The following is a 16,060-nucleotide window of genomic DNA, read 5'->3' as shown; positions in this document are numbered from 1 at the left end:
TTGGTGGCACAGGGACAAGGCTACAGGAGGTGACACGGGTGCGGGCACCGCCGGGGTGTCCTGGCTTCACCTCACAGGCTCAGGACACGGTGACAGGTTGGGGGACATCAGTGTTGGGCGTGGGGACGTTGTGGGGGGACCCAGCCCAGCAGCAGGACCCGGGTCCTGATGCTTTTTAATTGCCTGCCCCCCTCTCCGTCCACTTTCTTGCCCCACGGGGACACGGGGACAAGCCAAGCAGCACCCCAGGGACCCAAACCCGGGCTCTGCACCCCCAGGCTCCTCTCGCCCCCTCCCACGGGGACGCCACGTCAGTGGGGACCCGGTGGCCGTGGGGCCATGGGGTGCTGCTGGCTAGAGGGGACAGTGCTGGGTGCAGGGTGCTCCATCCTCTTCGCCACCGCAGGGAGGAAGGCCAAGGGACCTGGGTGACGTGTGTCCCTGTCCCCCACGCTCCCAGGACCTGTTTGGCTCTGGACGAGGCTTCTCCCAACCCGGTGGGGCATTATCCCATCCCCGTGTGTCCCCCCTCCGCCCCAGTCCTGCCTCCCCCCGCGGTCCAGAGCCGGTGGCCGCCGCTCCCAGGACAAAATGATGGCGACTACAAAAAAAAAAAAAACAAAAACCCCAACCAAGCATGAAAAATAAAGTATTTAAGTAAAATACTTCAAGTGACGTGTGGTGAGGGGTGGGGAGGAGGTGGGGCGGCCCCAGAGGGAAACAGGCAGCAAGAGGGTGGCCCCACAGATTGCCACCACAGGGTGGGGGGGGTGTGTGTGTCCCCCCAGCCCACCCGCCATGGCTTGGCTTCGGGGATGGGGAGTCCCCAAAGGTCTGGGGGTGCCGGGGGCTGGATCCTGAGCGGCGGGTGGCAGCCCCGGCACTGGCTGGCGGGACGCCCTGGCACCCTGCCTGTGCCCAGTCATGCCAGCGGGAAGGGGAAAGGGGAGGGTGCTGGGGAGGGCTCAGCACCTTTGGCCCTGTCCCTTCCCCTGCCCCGTCCGTGTCGCCGCAGAGCCGGAGCTGGGTGCCACCATGGTGGTCACGTTGGGGTACTGGGATATCCGTGGGGTGAGTGGGGTGGGAATGCCTCGCTGGGGAGGGGGTGTGTGTGTGTGTGTGTGTTTGGGTGGGTGGGGAGTGCAGGGGGGGTGTTGGTGGGTGCCAAAATGTGGGTGCTGTGTCCACCCAGCTGGCCCACGCCATCCGCCTGCTGCTGGAGTACACGGAGACCCCCTACCAGGAGAGGCTGTACCACCCCGGCCCAGGTAAGGACCCCCCCCTACGTGTGTGTCCCCCCATATGTGTCCTCTCCATGTGTGTCCCCCACCCTGGGACCCTCGTCACCCCGGTTCGTGCTGCGTCAGGAACCAGCTGAAGGAGAAGAAACGCCCCGTTTTGCAGGGCCAAAGCTCAGCCTGTCTTCTTGCCCCCCCCCCCCCCCCCCCAGGTCTGGGGGTGCCCCTCTGCCCCCTCGCTCCCTCTGCCCCCCCCCCGCCCTCCCCCTGGACCTTGTCCCATTGAGTTCAACGTCGTCCCCCCTTCCCTGCCCAGGGTGTTGGGGTCACAGGTGGCTGCTCCTGGGACAGAGCAGAGACCCCCCCACCGTGCACCCACATCCCCCCCTGAATTTTATGTGGGTGGGATGAGCAAGGATGGGGGTGTCCAGCGGGGCGTGTGTCCCCCCCTCCATCTCTCTGTCATCCCCCCCCCAGCCCCTGACTACGACTGGAGTGACTGGACCAGCGAGAAAGAGAAACTGGGCTTTGACTTCCCCAATGTAGGTGATGGATGGAGAACTGGGGGGGGGGGTGTTGGGGGGGGGTGGGGGGACACCGGGGCTGACACCCCCCCCCCCCATGGCATCCCCCTCCCCTGCAGCTGCCCTATCTCATCGACGGTCCCGCCAAGGTGACGCAGAGCAACGCCATCCTGCGCTACATCGCCCGCAAGCACCACATGGGTGAGCGATGGGGGGGGGGGGGGGGGGCACAGCATCAATGTGGGGGGGTCCCTGGGGTGTTTGAGGGGGCGGGGTGTGTGTGTGTGTCTCCCCATCCCACAGGCGGCGGGACGGAGGAGGAGATGCTGCGTGTGGACGTGCTGGAGAACCAGCTCATGGATCTGCGCATGAGCTTCGCCCGGCTCTGCTACGACCCCAACTTCGTGAGTACCCCCACGGGGTGGTGCTGGGAATGGGGGGGGGGCACAGGGGGATGGAGACACCCCCTCCCTTCCCCCCCGGGGGTGTACATCTTGTCCCCAAGCCCTCTGGGGTTGTGGGGGATCAAGACACGGCCAGCACAGGGTGGTGGTGGGGTGCATTGGGGTGCCTGGCTGCAGTCAGGGGGTGATGCCCCTGGGTGCTGGGAGAGGGGGGGGGGTGTGGCAGCCTCCCCCCCCCCAGCCCTGTGGCCCCAACCCCCATGTAGGAGAAGCTGAAGGCGGCGTACCTGGAGCAGCTCCCCGGGAAGCTGCGGGAGCTGTCGCGGTTCCTGGGCTCCCAGACGTGGTTTGTGGGGGAGAAGGTAGGTTGGAGGGGGCTGGGGGGGGTGGTCCCTGTAGGGGCTGACCCCCCCCCCCCCGTCACCCCCCCACTCTCACCCCCCCTGACCACCTCTCCCAGCTCACCTTCGTGGATTTCGTGGCGTACGACGTGCTGGACCGGCTCCGAATGTTCGTCCCCGAGTGCCCCAAGCTGCAGGACAACCTGGGCCAGTTCCTGCGGCGCTTCGAGGTGAGACCCCCGTGTCACGGCCCCGGCCCCCACCCCCCACTGGCCCTGGCACCATCCCCAGCACCCCAGTGTCCCTGTCTCCATCTCTGACACCTCAGTGTCCCCATCCCCATCCCTAACACACTGGGGTCACCATCTCCGCTGCCATCCCTGATGCCCCGATGCCCCTGTCCCCAACACCCTGGCGGACCCATCCCTGTCCCCAACACCCTGGTGCTCCTGTCCCCATCCCTAATACCCTGGTGTCCCCATCCCTGACACCCTGGTGCCCCCATCTCCATTGCCACCCCTGATGCCCCAACGTCCCTGTCACCATCCCTAATGCCCCAGTGTCCCTGACCTCGTCTCTGACACCTTGATGTCCCCATCCCCATCCCCGACACCTCGGTGCTCCTGTCCCCATCCCCAATGCCCTGGTGTCCCCATCCTCATCCTTGAATCCCTGATGTCCCCGTCCCCATTCCTGACACCCCGGTGTCCCCGTCCCCAGCCCTGGCACCCCGGTGTCCCTGTCCCCAACACCCCGGTGTCCCTGTCCCCAACACCCTGGTGTCCCTGTCCCCAACACCCTGGTGTGCCTGTCCCCATCCCTGACCCCCCGGTGTCCCCGTCTCCTCCCCGCAGGCGCTGGAGAAGGTCTCTGCCTACATGCGCTCGGGGCGCTTCGTGAAGACCCCCGTGTTCTTGCCCACGGCGAGGTGGGGAGGCACCAAGGAGTGAGCGGGGTGCCCCCCCTGCACCCCCCGTCTCGCCCTCTCCCGCCCCCCTCATCTCGCCCCCAGCCCCTGCAGAATAAATCTGGGGGGGGGTGGGGGTGTTCCCCTTATCCGCTGCCTCACGGGGTGCATCGAGCCGCCGTGGGGCCATGGGGGGGCTGGGAATGGGAGGTGGCTGTGGAGACCCCCCATTATGTTGGGGGGGACTCCTGGAGAGGGGGGTAATGGGGAGGGGCTATTGGACCCTCCTGCACCCTGGGGTGGGGGGAAGCCATTCCCCCATTTGCCCCACCCGGGGTAAGGGGGATCCCCCCGTGGAGATTACGGGGCCCAAGGGGGGGGGTCCGTGCCCCCCCAGGATAATGAGACTCCCGTACAGCTTAGGGGGTTGAAAGGGGGGATCCCCCTGCAGCTTGGAGGGGGTCACAGAGGGGCCTGTGCCCCCCCAGGATAAGAGGGTCCCTATGCAGACTGGGGGACTCCTGCTCCCCAAAGCCAAGGGGACCCCCTCTGTAGTCTGGGGGGGCCAAGGGGGGGGCATGTCCCTCAGGATAAGGCGAGGGGGGGCACATGTATCTTGGAGGGGCTGTAAGAGGGGGGGGTGTCATCCTGTGTCCCCCAGCACAAGAGGGGGAGGACCATACAGACCTGGGGGGCACCTGTGCTCCCCAAAGACAGGGGGGATCCCCATATAGCGGGGTGGGGGGACTGCTTGCAAAAGGGGAAACCCGTGAGCCCCCAGGATAAGGGGGACCCTCACAGAGCTTGGGGGGGGATGTTGCAGAACCCCAGGATAAGGTGGGACCCCCCTGGAGCCTGGGGGGCCATATATCTTGGAGGGGTTGCAAGGGGGGGGGGGTCACCCCGTGTCCCCCAGCATGAGGGCTCCCATACAGACTGGAGGAGACCCGTGCACCCCAAAGACAGGGGGGATCCCCATAGAGCGGGGGGGGTGGGTGGGGCATGCACAGGGGGAAACCCCTGAGCCCCCCAGGATAAAGAAGACCCCCCCATGGAGCTTGGGGGGGGGGATGTCGCAGAGCTCTCAGGATAAGGCGGGATCCCCATGGAGCTGGGGGGGTCTCAGAGCCCCCAGGATAAGGCGGGAGCCCCATGGAGCTGGGGGGGGGGGTCTCAGAGCCCCCAGGATAAGGCGGGACCCCCATGGAGCTGGGGGGGTGTCGCAGAGCCCCCAGGGTCAGGATCACCCCAATACAACCAGGGGAGCCCCATAACCCCACCCAAGGGGGGGGGGGGGGGGGGGGGGGGGGGGATGGGCTACCCCTCTTCTCCAGCCACATCCAGGCCCGTCTCCCTTTAAGACACCGCCCCCCCCCCCCCCCCCCCCCCGCGCCCCGCGTTAAGCCACGCCCCCTCGGAAAGGGGCGGGGCGAGGCCGCCGCGGGGGGGGCGGGGGGTGTGGGGAGTCACGCGGGAGGGGGCGGGGCAGAGCACTCGCGCGCGCGGCCATGGCGGTGTTGGGCTACTGGGACATCCGCGGCGTGAGTGGGGGGGGAGGCACCCCCCCCCTGCCCGGAGGGGGGCAACCTTTGGGGGGGGGGGGGGTACCATGGCCTGACCCCCCCCCTTGCCCTCCCCCCCCCCTGCTCTTGGGGGGTCCCCTTGGTTTTGGCAGGGGGGGGGGTCAGGGGGGTCCCCTTGGTCTTGGGGGGGGCTGCGGGGGGGTCCTCGTGCACTGAGGGGGGGGGCACGTTGCTTTCGGGGGCACCCAGGGGGGGTGTGGGGTCCCCCCCCGTGCCTGCGGGGGGGGGGGGGAGTGGAGTGGGTGGCGCTGGGGGTACTGGGGGGTGGGGCGCGGCTCGCTCTCCTCTGTGCCTCAGTTTTCCCATGGTGGGGGGGCCGGGGGCATTTTGGGGGGGGGGGGGGGGTCAGCAGTGATCCCTGCCCCCCCCCCCCCCAGCTCGCCCACGCCATCCGCCTGCTGCTGGAGTACACCGAGACGCCCTACGAGGACAAGCTGTACAGCTGCGGGGAAGGTGAGGGGGGGGCCGGGGGGGGGGGTGGGGTGTCCCCCCGCCATCCTTAAGCTCTTTGGCTTTTGGGGGGACACACACACACACGGCACCATCCAACACCCCCCCCCCCCCCCTTTTCCTCCTTCCAGCTCCTGACTACGACAAGAGCCAATGGATCAACGAGAAGGAGAAGCTGGGGCTGGACTTCCCCAACGTAGGTGGTCTCGAGCCGGGGGGGGGGGGCGGTTTTTGTGGGGGGTGAGTGCCCCGGTGTCCCCGTGCCCTGGTGGCCCCATGCCTTGATGTCCCCTCCAGCTCCCCTACTTTATTGACGGCCCCACCAAGCTCACGCAGAGCAACGCCATCCTGCGCTACATCGCCCGCAAGCACAAGATGTGTGAGTGGGGGGGGGGGCTGGGGCTTGGAGGTGGGATGGGCTTGGAGGTGGAGTTGGGCTTGGAGGTGGGATGGGCTTGGAGGTGGGATGGGCTTGGAGGTGGAGTTGGGCTTGGAGGTGGGATGGGCTTGGAGGTGGAGTTGGGCTTGGAGGTGGGATGGGCTTGGAGGTGGGATGGCTTGGAGGTGGAGTTGGCTTGGAGGTGGGATGGGCTTGGAGGTGGAGTTGAGCTTGGAGGTGGGTTGGGCTTGGAGTTGTGGTTGGAATTGGGCTTGGAATTGGGCTTGGAGTTGGGTTTTGAGTTGGGTTGGGTTTTGAGTTGTGGTTGGAGTTGGGCTTGAATTGGGCTTGGAGCTGGGTTGGGTTTTGAGTTGTGGTTGGAGTTGTGGTTGGAGTTGTGGTTGGAGTTGTGGTTGGAGTTGTGGTTGGAGTTGTGGTTGGAGTTGGGTTGGGCTTGGAAATGGCTTGGAGTTGGGTTGGGCTTGGAATTGGCTTGGAGTTGGGTTTAGAGTTGGGTTGGGGTTGGGTTTGGAGTTGGGTTGGGCTTGGAATTGGCTTGGGTTTGGGTTTGGAATTGGGTTGGGCTTGGAATTGGCTTGGAGTTGGGTTTAGAGTTGGGTTGGGGTTGGAATTGGCTTGGGGTTGGGTTTAGAGTTGGGGTTGGGCTTGGAATTGGCTTGGGGTTGGGTTTAGAGTTGGGGTGGGCTTGGAATTGGGTTTGGAGTTGGGTTTGGAGTTGGGTTGGCTTCGAATTGGGCTGGGCTTGGAGCTGGGTTGGGTTTGAGTTGTGGTTGGGTTGGGCTTGGAATTGGGCTTGGGTTGGTGGGCTTGGAGTTGAGCTTAGAGTTGGGGTTGGCCTTGGAGTTGGGGTTAGGTTAGGGTCAGGTTGGGTTGAGGGGGCAAGCCCCCAGCACTGACATCTCCCCATCGCGCAGGCGGTGAGACGGAGGAGGAGATCCTCCGCGTGACATGCTGGAGAACCAGATCATGGATTCCGCATGAGCCTGGTGATGGTCTGCTACAACCCCGACTTCGTGAGTGTCCCCCTGCTGCGGGGCTGGGTCACCGCACCCGGGCCGGGCTCTCCCCTGGCCATCGGCATCGGGGACCCCACGTGGGGAAGGTGCTGTCCCCTGGGGTGGGGACGACCAGGGTGCCCGGCCTCACCCTCCACCCTTCCTCCTTGCAGGAGAAGCTCAAGCCGGGCTACCTGGAGCAGCTCCCGGGGAAGTTGAAGCTCTTCTCCAACTTCTTGGGGACAGAAAGTGGTTTGCAGGGGAAAAGGTACCACTGGGACCCCAGAGGGGTGGCAGGAGCTGGGGAGGGGGTTTGTCTCCACGCTGGTCCTCACCGTGTCCCCCCCTGCTCCCTCCCCAGCTCACCTTCGTGGACTTCCTCATGTTCGACGTGCTGGACCAGAACCTCATCTTCGAGCCCAAGTGCCTGGAGCCCTTCAAGAACCTCAAGGACTTCATGGACCGCTTTGGGGTGAGTGGGGCCACCCGGCATCACCCTTCCTGGGAAGGACCCCAGCCCACCCCCCAGAGGGCAACCAGGGGTGGGGGGTGCCCCGGTGGAACGGGTCCCTGACGCTCCCCTCACCCCCGCAGGCCCTGGAGAAGGTGGCCGCCTACCTGAAGTCCAGCCGCTTCCTGAAGATGCCCATCAACAACAAGATGGCCAAGTGGGGCAACAAGAAGGAGTAGGGGGCTCAGCGTGGGAGCTGGGGGACGCCGGGGGGGCGGGGCCCTGACCTGACACATACCCCCCCCCCCCCCCCTCACCAGCACCCTCCATCCTGGAGTGGGGTGGGCACCGCTGACCTGACCCCCCCCCCCCCAGTACAATAAAGTGCTTTAGATGTGGCACCCTGACCCCCTCCCTTCTCAATTCGGGAGGCAGCGGGGCTTAGTGCCCCCCCGCCCCCCCATGGTGCAGAGGTGGGTGGGCTGGGGACAGCCCTGTCCCCCTTGCTGCCACCATCGACCCCCCCCAAAACACAAAGAGCTGCCCAGTTTGGGGGCCCAGAGGTGACCCTTGGGTGCTGCTGGGCACATCCCGGCCGGGGGGGGTGGTGGCACGCCATGTCCCCCTCCCTATGTCCCCCTCCCTGCCGTGTCCCCCTCCCTGCCCTGTGTCCCCCCCCTGCCCCCCCAGCGTGGCCCACAGGTGACACAGGGATGGGGTGTGTGTCCCCCCCCGCAGACCCTGGTGCTGTCACTCTCTTTTATTTTCCACACAGCCACTCCATTTTGGGGGGGTGCACACACATTTCATGATGCCTGGCCCCCCCGGGGGGGGAAAGGGGGTGCTGCCTGCCCCCACTTCCCCACAGGGGTCCAGCAGCTCATCTCCCTGGGGGGGGGGGGGGGTCCCCAAGAGCCCTCTGGCAGAGCGCTGGGGGGGTCCCAGCAGCCTTGTGTCACCAGTGGCCTTGGGGGGAACGTGTCCCCTAACCCCCAAAGAGTGGCTCTTCATTTTGGGGGGGCAGGTGTGGGGGGGTGGGGTGTTTCTGCCCCCCCCCCCCGCCATGGTCCTGCAGTGGTCGGGGTGCTCCATCCTGGTGGGGACAGTGGGGGACACACACACGGTGGCTCAATCCTTGGGGCCCATCTGCAGAGAGAGGGAAGGGAGAAGCAGTGGGTGGGTGGGGGGAGCCCCAGGGTGGTGGAGGGGGGGGGTTGTCGCGGGGCTGGGGGTCCCTCACCCCCAGGATGTCCTGACGGAGGAGAGCTTGAAGAGGACTCGCCGCACTCCTCGGGGCAGACGGCTCGGAGCTCCTCCGGGGTCATCTGCAGGAGCTGGGACCCCCTCAGCACCCCCAGGCACCGCACCGTGCTGCGGAGGGACACAAAGGGGGTGAGCAGGGCCTGCCCCCCCCCCCCCCCCAAATGGAGCCACACAGGGGGGGCTCAAGCATCCACCTACATCCGTGAGAAGCCCTTGTCCTTCAGCCAGGCTGTCACCTCCGCCGGCGAAGAGTCGGGGTGCAGGTTGGGGGACTGTCCTGGAGCAGGGGACGAGGGGAGGGGACAGCGGGGTGATCCCCTGCCATCCCCTTCCCGGTGGGGGGGGGGTGTGGGGGGTGGGGAGGGGGGGACACCCACCTGGCTGGCACTGTCCCCCACTCCGTGCCACTTGCCCAGGGGCTCCAGGATGTTGCTGGGGACGTAGCCCTTCTTGCCCCGGTCGTCCTGCAGCAGCCACCACTTCTTCCTCTGGTCCAGCACCTAAGGCGTGTGGTGACAAGGTGGAGGGGGGGTCCAGCACCCTTTCAGGACCTCCCCCCCCCCCAGCAGGCAGGGTGGGGGTCCCGTTCCATCCTTCCCAGGAGCACCCATGGTTTCTACCTGCAGCGTGTCCCCCATCCTGATGCTCAGCTCCTGCGGGTTCCTGCCCTGAAACTCGTACAGGCTCGGACCAGCCCCTGGACAGGGAGGGGGCCCTGGAGATGATGGGGGGGGGACACACATAGACACAAGCATCCAACCGGGGGCCAAATCCTGCCCCAGCCCTCAGCACCCACGGGGCAGTGGGGACACTTACCCTTGGCCGGGATCGTCCCTCCGGCTGGTGAGCGGTGACTGTGCGGGGAGCAGAGAGGAGGGGGGTGTTGAGAGCGAGTTGGGGAAACTGAGGCAGGTGGTGGGATGTCCTCCCCCACCACCACCCCGTGCCCTACCTGCTCCACCGGAGGGGGCAGCCACCCATCCGAGAAGACGGGGGTGTAGCTCGGCACCAGCTCGCCGTTGGGGTACGTTGCCCTGCAACGGGCGCGGAGAAAGCCAAGGTGGGTGGTGGGACCCCCCCAGACCCCCCAAAAAGGCTTGTCACCCCCCACCCCCTCACTTGGTGTTGGGGAGGGGGCTTGACCCCACCTGGTTTTGTTCCAGGCGCTGCCCAAGCTCTTCCAGGTTCTGTGGTCATCCTGGTGGAGGGTCTTCTCCAGCAGCTCCACCGCCTCCGGCAGCAGCAGCGGCGCCTCCACCGCCGGCGCCAGGCTGCGGTTGGGGCACTGCTCCAGGACCTGTCGTGGGCAGCGGTGGAGCAGGATGGGGAGGGGTTTGGGGTGGGGGTGAGGGCCGCTCCCACCCTGCTCACCCCTGGGTGGGGGGGGACGGTTGGGACCTGCTTTTGGGACACTCACAAAGGAGAGGGCCATGAAGATGAGATGCAGCAGCTCGGAGGGGTCCGGCTCCCGCATGTCCTGGTGGGTCCTTCCCTGAGTGGAGAGGGGGAAAGGATGTCCCCATGCAGCCCCCTCTGAGCCCACGCAGCCCCCTCATCCCCACAGACCCCCCCCTCAGCCCCACACAGCTCCCCCAGCCCCACAGCAGAGCCGTGCCAAGGTTGTCCACGAGCTGTGGGGTCACATCCAGCCCAACGGGACCTACCATGAGGTTGAAGGCGTATTTCACCTTCTGGAAGAAGTCCGTGTAGTCCTCCTCGGAGGGCAGAGCTGGAGGGGCAGAGAGGGGGGGCTGGCACCGGGATGGGCCCCCACCAGCCCCCCAGGGTCCAGCCCTCCCTCACCGCCTTTGTTCTTCATCTTCTTCTTCTTCAGTTTGGTGGTGCTGGCCGAGCCCAGGGCTGTCTTCAGCCGGACCACGAAGAGGTCCAAGTCACTCAGCACGTGGTTGAGGATCTCCTGCAGGAGCAGGATGGGACACGGTGGGTGCTGGCGAGGAGAGCTGGGGTGTCCCCGTCTGAGGTGGGGTGGGACTTACAACATCTCGGTCCACGTTGGACATGACCTGGCCTGGGGGGTTGGTCAATGGCGTCTGTGGGGTGTCCGGCAAGCCTGGTGACAGCAGAGGGGCTCAGCTCTGCTCCCTGTCACCCCACTCCCACCCACTGCAACCCCCCCCCCCCAAGACTCACTGTAGTCCGAGGAGGGCAGCCCATGCTGGGGGGGCTCCTGGAAGTCAGGTATGGGGGCTTCTGGAAGTCAGGCTTGAGGACCTCTGCCCACCGCTCGGGGCCGTCCAGGGACCCGGGGGGTACTGGGGGACCGGGCTCGGTGGCATGTCCAGGCTGTTCCTGGGCAAGGAGGGATGGGGGGGGGGGGTGTCTGAGTCCAGGGATGGGGTTTGGGGGGGTGGGGGGGGGTCTGCACCATGGGGATGGGGTAGGAGGGGGGCTGAGCCTGGGGGGGGGGTTGTGCTGAGCCAGGAGGTGAGGTACTGGGGCGAAAGGGGGGGGGTCGACCCTGCAGGAGGGTCTCTGCCAAGGGGGATCTCTGCCAAGAGATCTGCACCCCAAGGGAGGGATGATTTGGGGGCAGCGTGGGTTTATCGCCACCCCCACACCCCCCCAGGGAGATCCTCCCCCTCCCTGCCCCAGACCCACTACAATTTGGGGGGGGGGGGAGGTGGGCAAGGGGAGCAGATTTGGGGACCAGCCCTGACCGTCCTCAGGGAGGGAGGGGGGCAAAACCCCACGTACCCCCTTACCTGTGCCCATGCTGACTCCTCTGCTCCTCCTTCCACTCCTTCACCACCTTCTCCAGGCTGTTCTTCAGCGTCTCTGCCTGGCACAGACCCACCACCATCAACCCCCCCCACCCCCCAACCTCCATCCCGGGGTGCTGCGGTCCCCTAACCCTCACCCACCCTTCGGGCTCACCCCCAGATGCCCACACTGGAAGAGCAGGACGCTGGTCCCCGGGGGGCTCAGCTCCTGCACACTGATGGCCAACACCGAGTCGTAGCCGCCGACGTCCAGCACGGCCGAGCACCCCTGCACGCTGCCCAGCGGGTAGGCGTCCAGCTCCTCCTAGCCGGGGGGGGGCGGAAAACGGGTGCTCAGCGCTCTCCTGCCCCCAAAATGGCTAGTGGGGGCCAAGGGCTAAGGGGCTGCAAGGGCCTGGGGGTGAGGGTGGGGGTGGAAGGGTTAGTGAGGGGTGGTGGGGTTACAGGGTGGCGTAGCCAGGGGAATACCAGGCTTTTGGGGTGCTGAGTCCGGGGTGGGGGGGTGGCATGGGGTAGGGTTGTGGGTGCCAGCTTGTAGGGGTGCAAGGGTTGGGGGTAGTGGGGTTATGGGGGGGGGTAGTGTTACAGAGGTGCCAGGGCCAAGGGGCTGCCAGGCTTTAGGGGTGCAAAGGTGTGGGGGGGGGTACCAGGGTTATGGGGGTGCCATAGCTGGGGGAATACTGGGTTTGGGCAGGGATTGGATCGGGGTGGGTGTCATGGCCGGGGGGGGTGGGGGCGGGGGGGGGTTCTAGGGCCAGTTGGGTGCCAGGGCTGGGGGTGCTGAAAGGCTGATGTGCCTGCAGGGGTGAAGGGGGGTACCAGGATTAATGGGGTGCCACGGCTGGAGCAGGGGTGGAGGCCAAGGGTGGTGCGAGGGCCCTTGGGGGGTGTGTGGGGGATATCAGGGTTATGGGGGCGCCAGAGCTGCAGTGGGTGCCAGAGCTGGGGGCCACCAGATTTACGGGGGTGATGGGTCCAGAGTAGGTGCCCTGGCCAAGCTGGGTGCCATGGCCAGGGGGAACCAGGCTTTGGGGGGGTACCAGGCTTCTGGGGGTGCCCTGGCCAAGCTGGCCAGGGGGTACCAGGCTTTGGGGGGGTACCAGGCTTCTGGAGGTGCCCTGGCCAAGCTGAGTGCCATGGCCAGGGGGTACCAGGCTTCTGGGGGTGCCCTGGCCAAGCTGGATGCCATGGCCAGGGGGTATCAGGCTTTGGGGGGTTACCAGGTTTCTGGGGGTGCCCTGACCAGGGGGTACCTTGCTCTCCACATCCCTCAGCACCAATTCCTGGTCCTTGACTTGCAGGATGAGATCCTGCCCCCAGACCCGTCCCTGAGCCTCCAGCACCTTCAGGCGCGCCAGGCAGTCGTCGGTGCTGCGGATGTCCCTCTCCAGGCGCAGCGTGAGCAGGTGCTGGAGGGGGGGGACACATGGCACCGGGTGTCACCAAGCGCCCTGTTGCCACCCCACGCTCTGCAAACCGAGGGGGACCTTGGCGAGGTTGGGGGATTTGGGGCAGTTGGAGGGGGGGAAGGGGGGGGAGTCTCCTACCTCAACGTGGTGTTGGAAATCGCTTTGGGACTTGAGCAGGGTCTGGACGTAGTCCTTGCGCTGCTCTGCAGGGGCACGCAGGGTCAGGGGATGGGGACACGTTGGGGACAGGAGCAGGGGGGTTTTGGGGTGCAGCCCTCACTCACTGTAGATGCTTTTCCCGCTGGGGCGGGCGAAGCTGTTGGACGGTCGGAGCAGGGAGCTGTTGTCGTATTCGCTCCTGGACGGACAGACGGACGGACCTTTGTGCCCCCCCCAGCGTGGTCCCCCTCTCCCCACCCAGCCCTCGGGGGCCCCCAGGGTGGTGACACCCCCACCCTGCTGGGTACTCACCGGGATGAGGGGTTGCTCCAGCTCCTGAAGGTGTCTCCCATCTTGCGGGGGGGCAGCGAGGGCGGCTCGATCCTGCTGCGGCGTCCCGGGCTGGGCACGGTCCCCGTGTCACCCCCAGTGTGTCCCCATTCCACACCCCCCCCCCCCCCCAGGATGATGGCATCCCCCCACTCCCCAGCACGACCCCCCCTGCCCCCCCCATTCCCAGCCGTCCTGCTCCATCCCAGCCCCGTGGGGTTCACCCAGAGGCCGAAGCTCCCCCCCCCGCCATGTCACTAGATGGGGGTCCCTGTCCCGGGGTGCCCCGTGCTCACCCCAATCCCGGCGCCGCTGGCTCGGCCGCCCAGGCTGGAATTGCGCAGCGGAGGGTGGCACGGGCGGGGGCGAGGGCTTGACGTTGGCACCGCACCCGCCTGCTCTTTGCCCGATGGCGTCTGCTTCAAGGCGGGGGGGGGGGTGGGTGGTGGTGGTGGTGGATGACACACGTGGCGAGGGAGGGGGGACACAACCCCCCCGGCACGGCCACCGTCACCCTGCTCACCCTGAGGTGCCCACCCTACGGCAGGGCTTGCTCGTCTCAGGGGCACCCAGGTGGGATTGCAGGGTGCCCCCCCCCACACCCTCCACACCCCAAGGCCAGCCTGGTGGGTCTGTCCCCAAGGGCTGAGCCTGGGGGATGTCCCGCGTGGTGGCACCCAGCTGTCTCTCCCACAGACCTCTGTGCCCCTGCCCGGTGGGTAACCCCAAGCTCGCCCCGAAATTTGCTCGCCGCTGGGAAAAAACCCTTTCTAGGGTGGTTTGGGCCGAGGAAGGAGCCGGATCTGGCGTGTGGGTCCATGATTTGGGTTAAGGCTGGTGGCAGCAGGGTCACTGTCCCCAGCGCTGTGGGGTCATTCCCGCCCCGGGGTGTCCAGCCCTGCCCCATCCCGCAGGGTCCCCTTTGAAGGATCCATCCATTGGCACCCCCAGGAGCACTGGGGAGAGCTCCGGTCCCAGTCTGTCCCACACTGAGTGGCCATGGTGTTGTGTCCATGGGACCCGGGGTGACCCGCTGGCCTCCTCCCCTGCCACAGCGAGGTGGGTTTTGGGTTCATTTTTGAGCCTTTTTGGCTTCTCTGTTCTGGCCCTGGTGCAGCTTGTTGGGGGGGGCTGATGGGTGGGCTGGGCTGTGGCTACCATGTCCCCAAGGATGTCACTGGCTGTGCAGGGTCCCATTTGTGTCTGCCCCCCCCCCAGCACTGCAGGCTGTCACACCCTGGGTGACATTCTCTCCATTTTCTTTCCAGGTTTTGGGGCCAAACTGGCCCCACCACGGAGGGACCCCAGCATCCTGCACCCCAGAGCATCACACGGAACAGGGGGGTGACACCCCTGCGGGGAGGGGGGGGGGTGTGTGTGTGTTCGGGGACAGTCGGTGAAGGCGTACGAGCAGAACCGAGGGGACAAAGTGGCGGGGGGCGGGGGGGGCTCGGAGTGGCCCCCCAGGGAACGGGGAGGGGGGGGTGTAGGGGTTGGGGTCGTGCCTCAGTTTCCCCATTTCAGGGAGGGACCGCGTGCAGTCCCCACCTTCGGCCACCAGGGGGCAGTACGTCCCCACGTCGCCCCAGACGTGTGGACCCCCCCCCCAGATGTGCAGCCCCTCCCCGTATATTGGACCCCAGATGTGCAGGGTCCCAGATGTGCCCGGTGCCACCCCAGGTCCTGCTGGCATCACCGAACACCACCCCCCACCCCCACCCCCCCGGGGTCCCTGGTGCTGGGGACATTTAGGTGACAATTCTCTAGGTGAGGGGGACACAAGCGGCCGCCTGCTCGGTGGCATCACGGTCCCCGTGGGAGGTTTGGGGTTACAGCCCCCCGATATTCATAGTGTCCCTGTCCCCTCCTCCTTAGGGACCATGCACCCTGCCTGGAGGGGGCAGGGGGGGCTTGGGGAGAGGTTTGGGGAGCAAAGGGCGGCGGGTGTCTCCTGGGATAGGGGCCAAAATGCCCCCCCAAGCCCCCTCCCCCCCCCGAGGCCCCTGTCCTGCTCTGGAGGGGATTTAAATGGCATTTGGGATCCATTTGGGATGATGGGTGCTGGCTGGCTGGAGCGTGCTTGTCCCTGCACTGCTCCCCAGTCCACCCACTACAACACACCAGTCAGCACTGGGACACGTTGGGGTGCAGTGCTACCACAGCACCCCTCCCTCGCACCCCGTGGGGAGCCAGTCCACCCAGCACCCCTCACTGGGAGCCATGGGGGCAGGGAATCCACCCAGCACCCCTCACTGGGAGCCATGGGGGCAGGGAATCCACCCAGCACCCCTCACTGGGAGCCATGGGGGCAGGGAATCCACCCAGCACCCCTCACTGGGAGCCATGGGGACAGGGAACTGGGGTGCCCCAGCGTTCCCAGCTCTGCTGGCTCCCCGCACCACCCAGGGCTCCCAGACGCCTGGGTCCTTCCCAGTGACGGTCCCCAGCACCGGGGTGGCCTCGAAGGCGTGACGAGCTGCGAGGAGGAAGCAAAGTCCCCGCGACCGGGACAACAAACCCCGTTGGTCACTCATTAACCGGGGACGCCAGCGGCACCGGCTCAACCCCAAATTGTGCACCCTGGGGTGTCCCCAGCCAACCCCAAGGTCCCCCTGCACCCAAAGCCACGTCCCAAGGGCTGAGTCAAGGCACCCCGATACCCCCCACCCCAGTCCTGACGCAAGCTCGGCCATGCCTCACTTTCCCCAGCTCCTCCCAGTCACCCCACTGGGTAAGCTGGGAATGGCGCCGGCTGCGGAAATATTATAAAAACACTTCATTTTAGTGGTTTTTTTTTTTTTCCCTCCTTGATTTCTGGCCAGAGGTGACACCTCTCTGCGCGTCCCCAGCCCCACTCGCCCTTCC

The 16,060-nt window shown here is 66.6% G+C and overlaps 3 protein-coding genes across 3 annotated transcripts; 2 read left to right on the top strand and 1 right to left on the bottom strand.

Moving 5' to 3' along the window:
- The first annotated feature begins 1,035 nt into the window (after window positions 1–1,035).
- On the top strand, window positions 1,036–3,457 carry LOC147413994 (glutathione S-transferase 2-like). Its single transcript, XM_086476402.1, has 8 exons — window positions 1,036–1,071; window positions 1,193–1,268; window positions 1,716–1,780; window positions 1,882–1,963; window positions 2,066–2,166; window positions 2,433–2,528; window positions 2,627–2,737; window positions 3,362–3,457. The coding sequence occupies exons 1-8, from the start codon at window positions 1,036–1,038 to the stop codon at window positions 3,455–3,457; spliced, it is 663 nt and encodes a 220-aa protein (XP_086332528.1).
- Window positions 3,458–4,922: 1,465 nt separating this feature from the next.
- Window positions 4,923–7,533, top strand: LOC104348912 (glutathione S-transferase Mu 3-like). The gene is given in 11 exon segments (XM_086476401.1): window positions 4,923–4,955; window positions 5,375–5,450; window positions 5,579–5,643; window positions 5,745–5,826; window positions 6,762–6,788; window positions 6,791–6,817; window positions 6,820–6,860; window positions 7,016–7,082; window positions 7,085–7,110; window positions 7,204–7,314; window positions 7,437–7,533. Coding segments are annotated over 11 exon segments (651 nt in total). The 3' UTR covers window position 7,533.
- Window positions 7,534–8,529: 996 nt separating this feature from the next.
- Window positions 8,530–13,218, bottom strand: EPS8L3 (EPS8 signaling adaptor L3). The gene is given in 16 exon segments (XM_086476516.1): window positions 8,530–8,579; window positions 8,582–8,664; window positions 8,755–9,056; window positions 9,177–9,253; window positions 9,373–9,590; window positions 9,705–9,853; window positions 9,974–10,048; window positions 10,221–10,289; window positions 10,379–10,474; window positions 10,708–10,829; window positions 11,272–11,356; window positions 11,452–11,601; window positions 12,551–12,706; window positions 12,845–12,909; window positions 12,991–13,064; window positions 13,178–13,218. Coding segments are annotated over 16 exon segments (1,812 nt in total).
- Between the last annotated feature and the right edge of the window lie 2,842 nt (window positions 13,219–16,060).

This window comes from Leptosomus discolor, chromosome 21, assembly GCF_034619465.1.
Source record: "Leptosomus discolor isolate bLepDis1 chromosome 21, bLepDis1.hap2, whole genome shotgun sequence".
Taxonomy (NCBI): Eukaryota; Metazoa; Chordata; class Aves; order Leptosomiformes; family Leptosomidae; genus Leptosomus; species Leptosomus discolor.
Note: the sequence above shows the minus strand (reverse complement) of the source record. Positions and strands in the feature narration are given on the sequence as shown.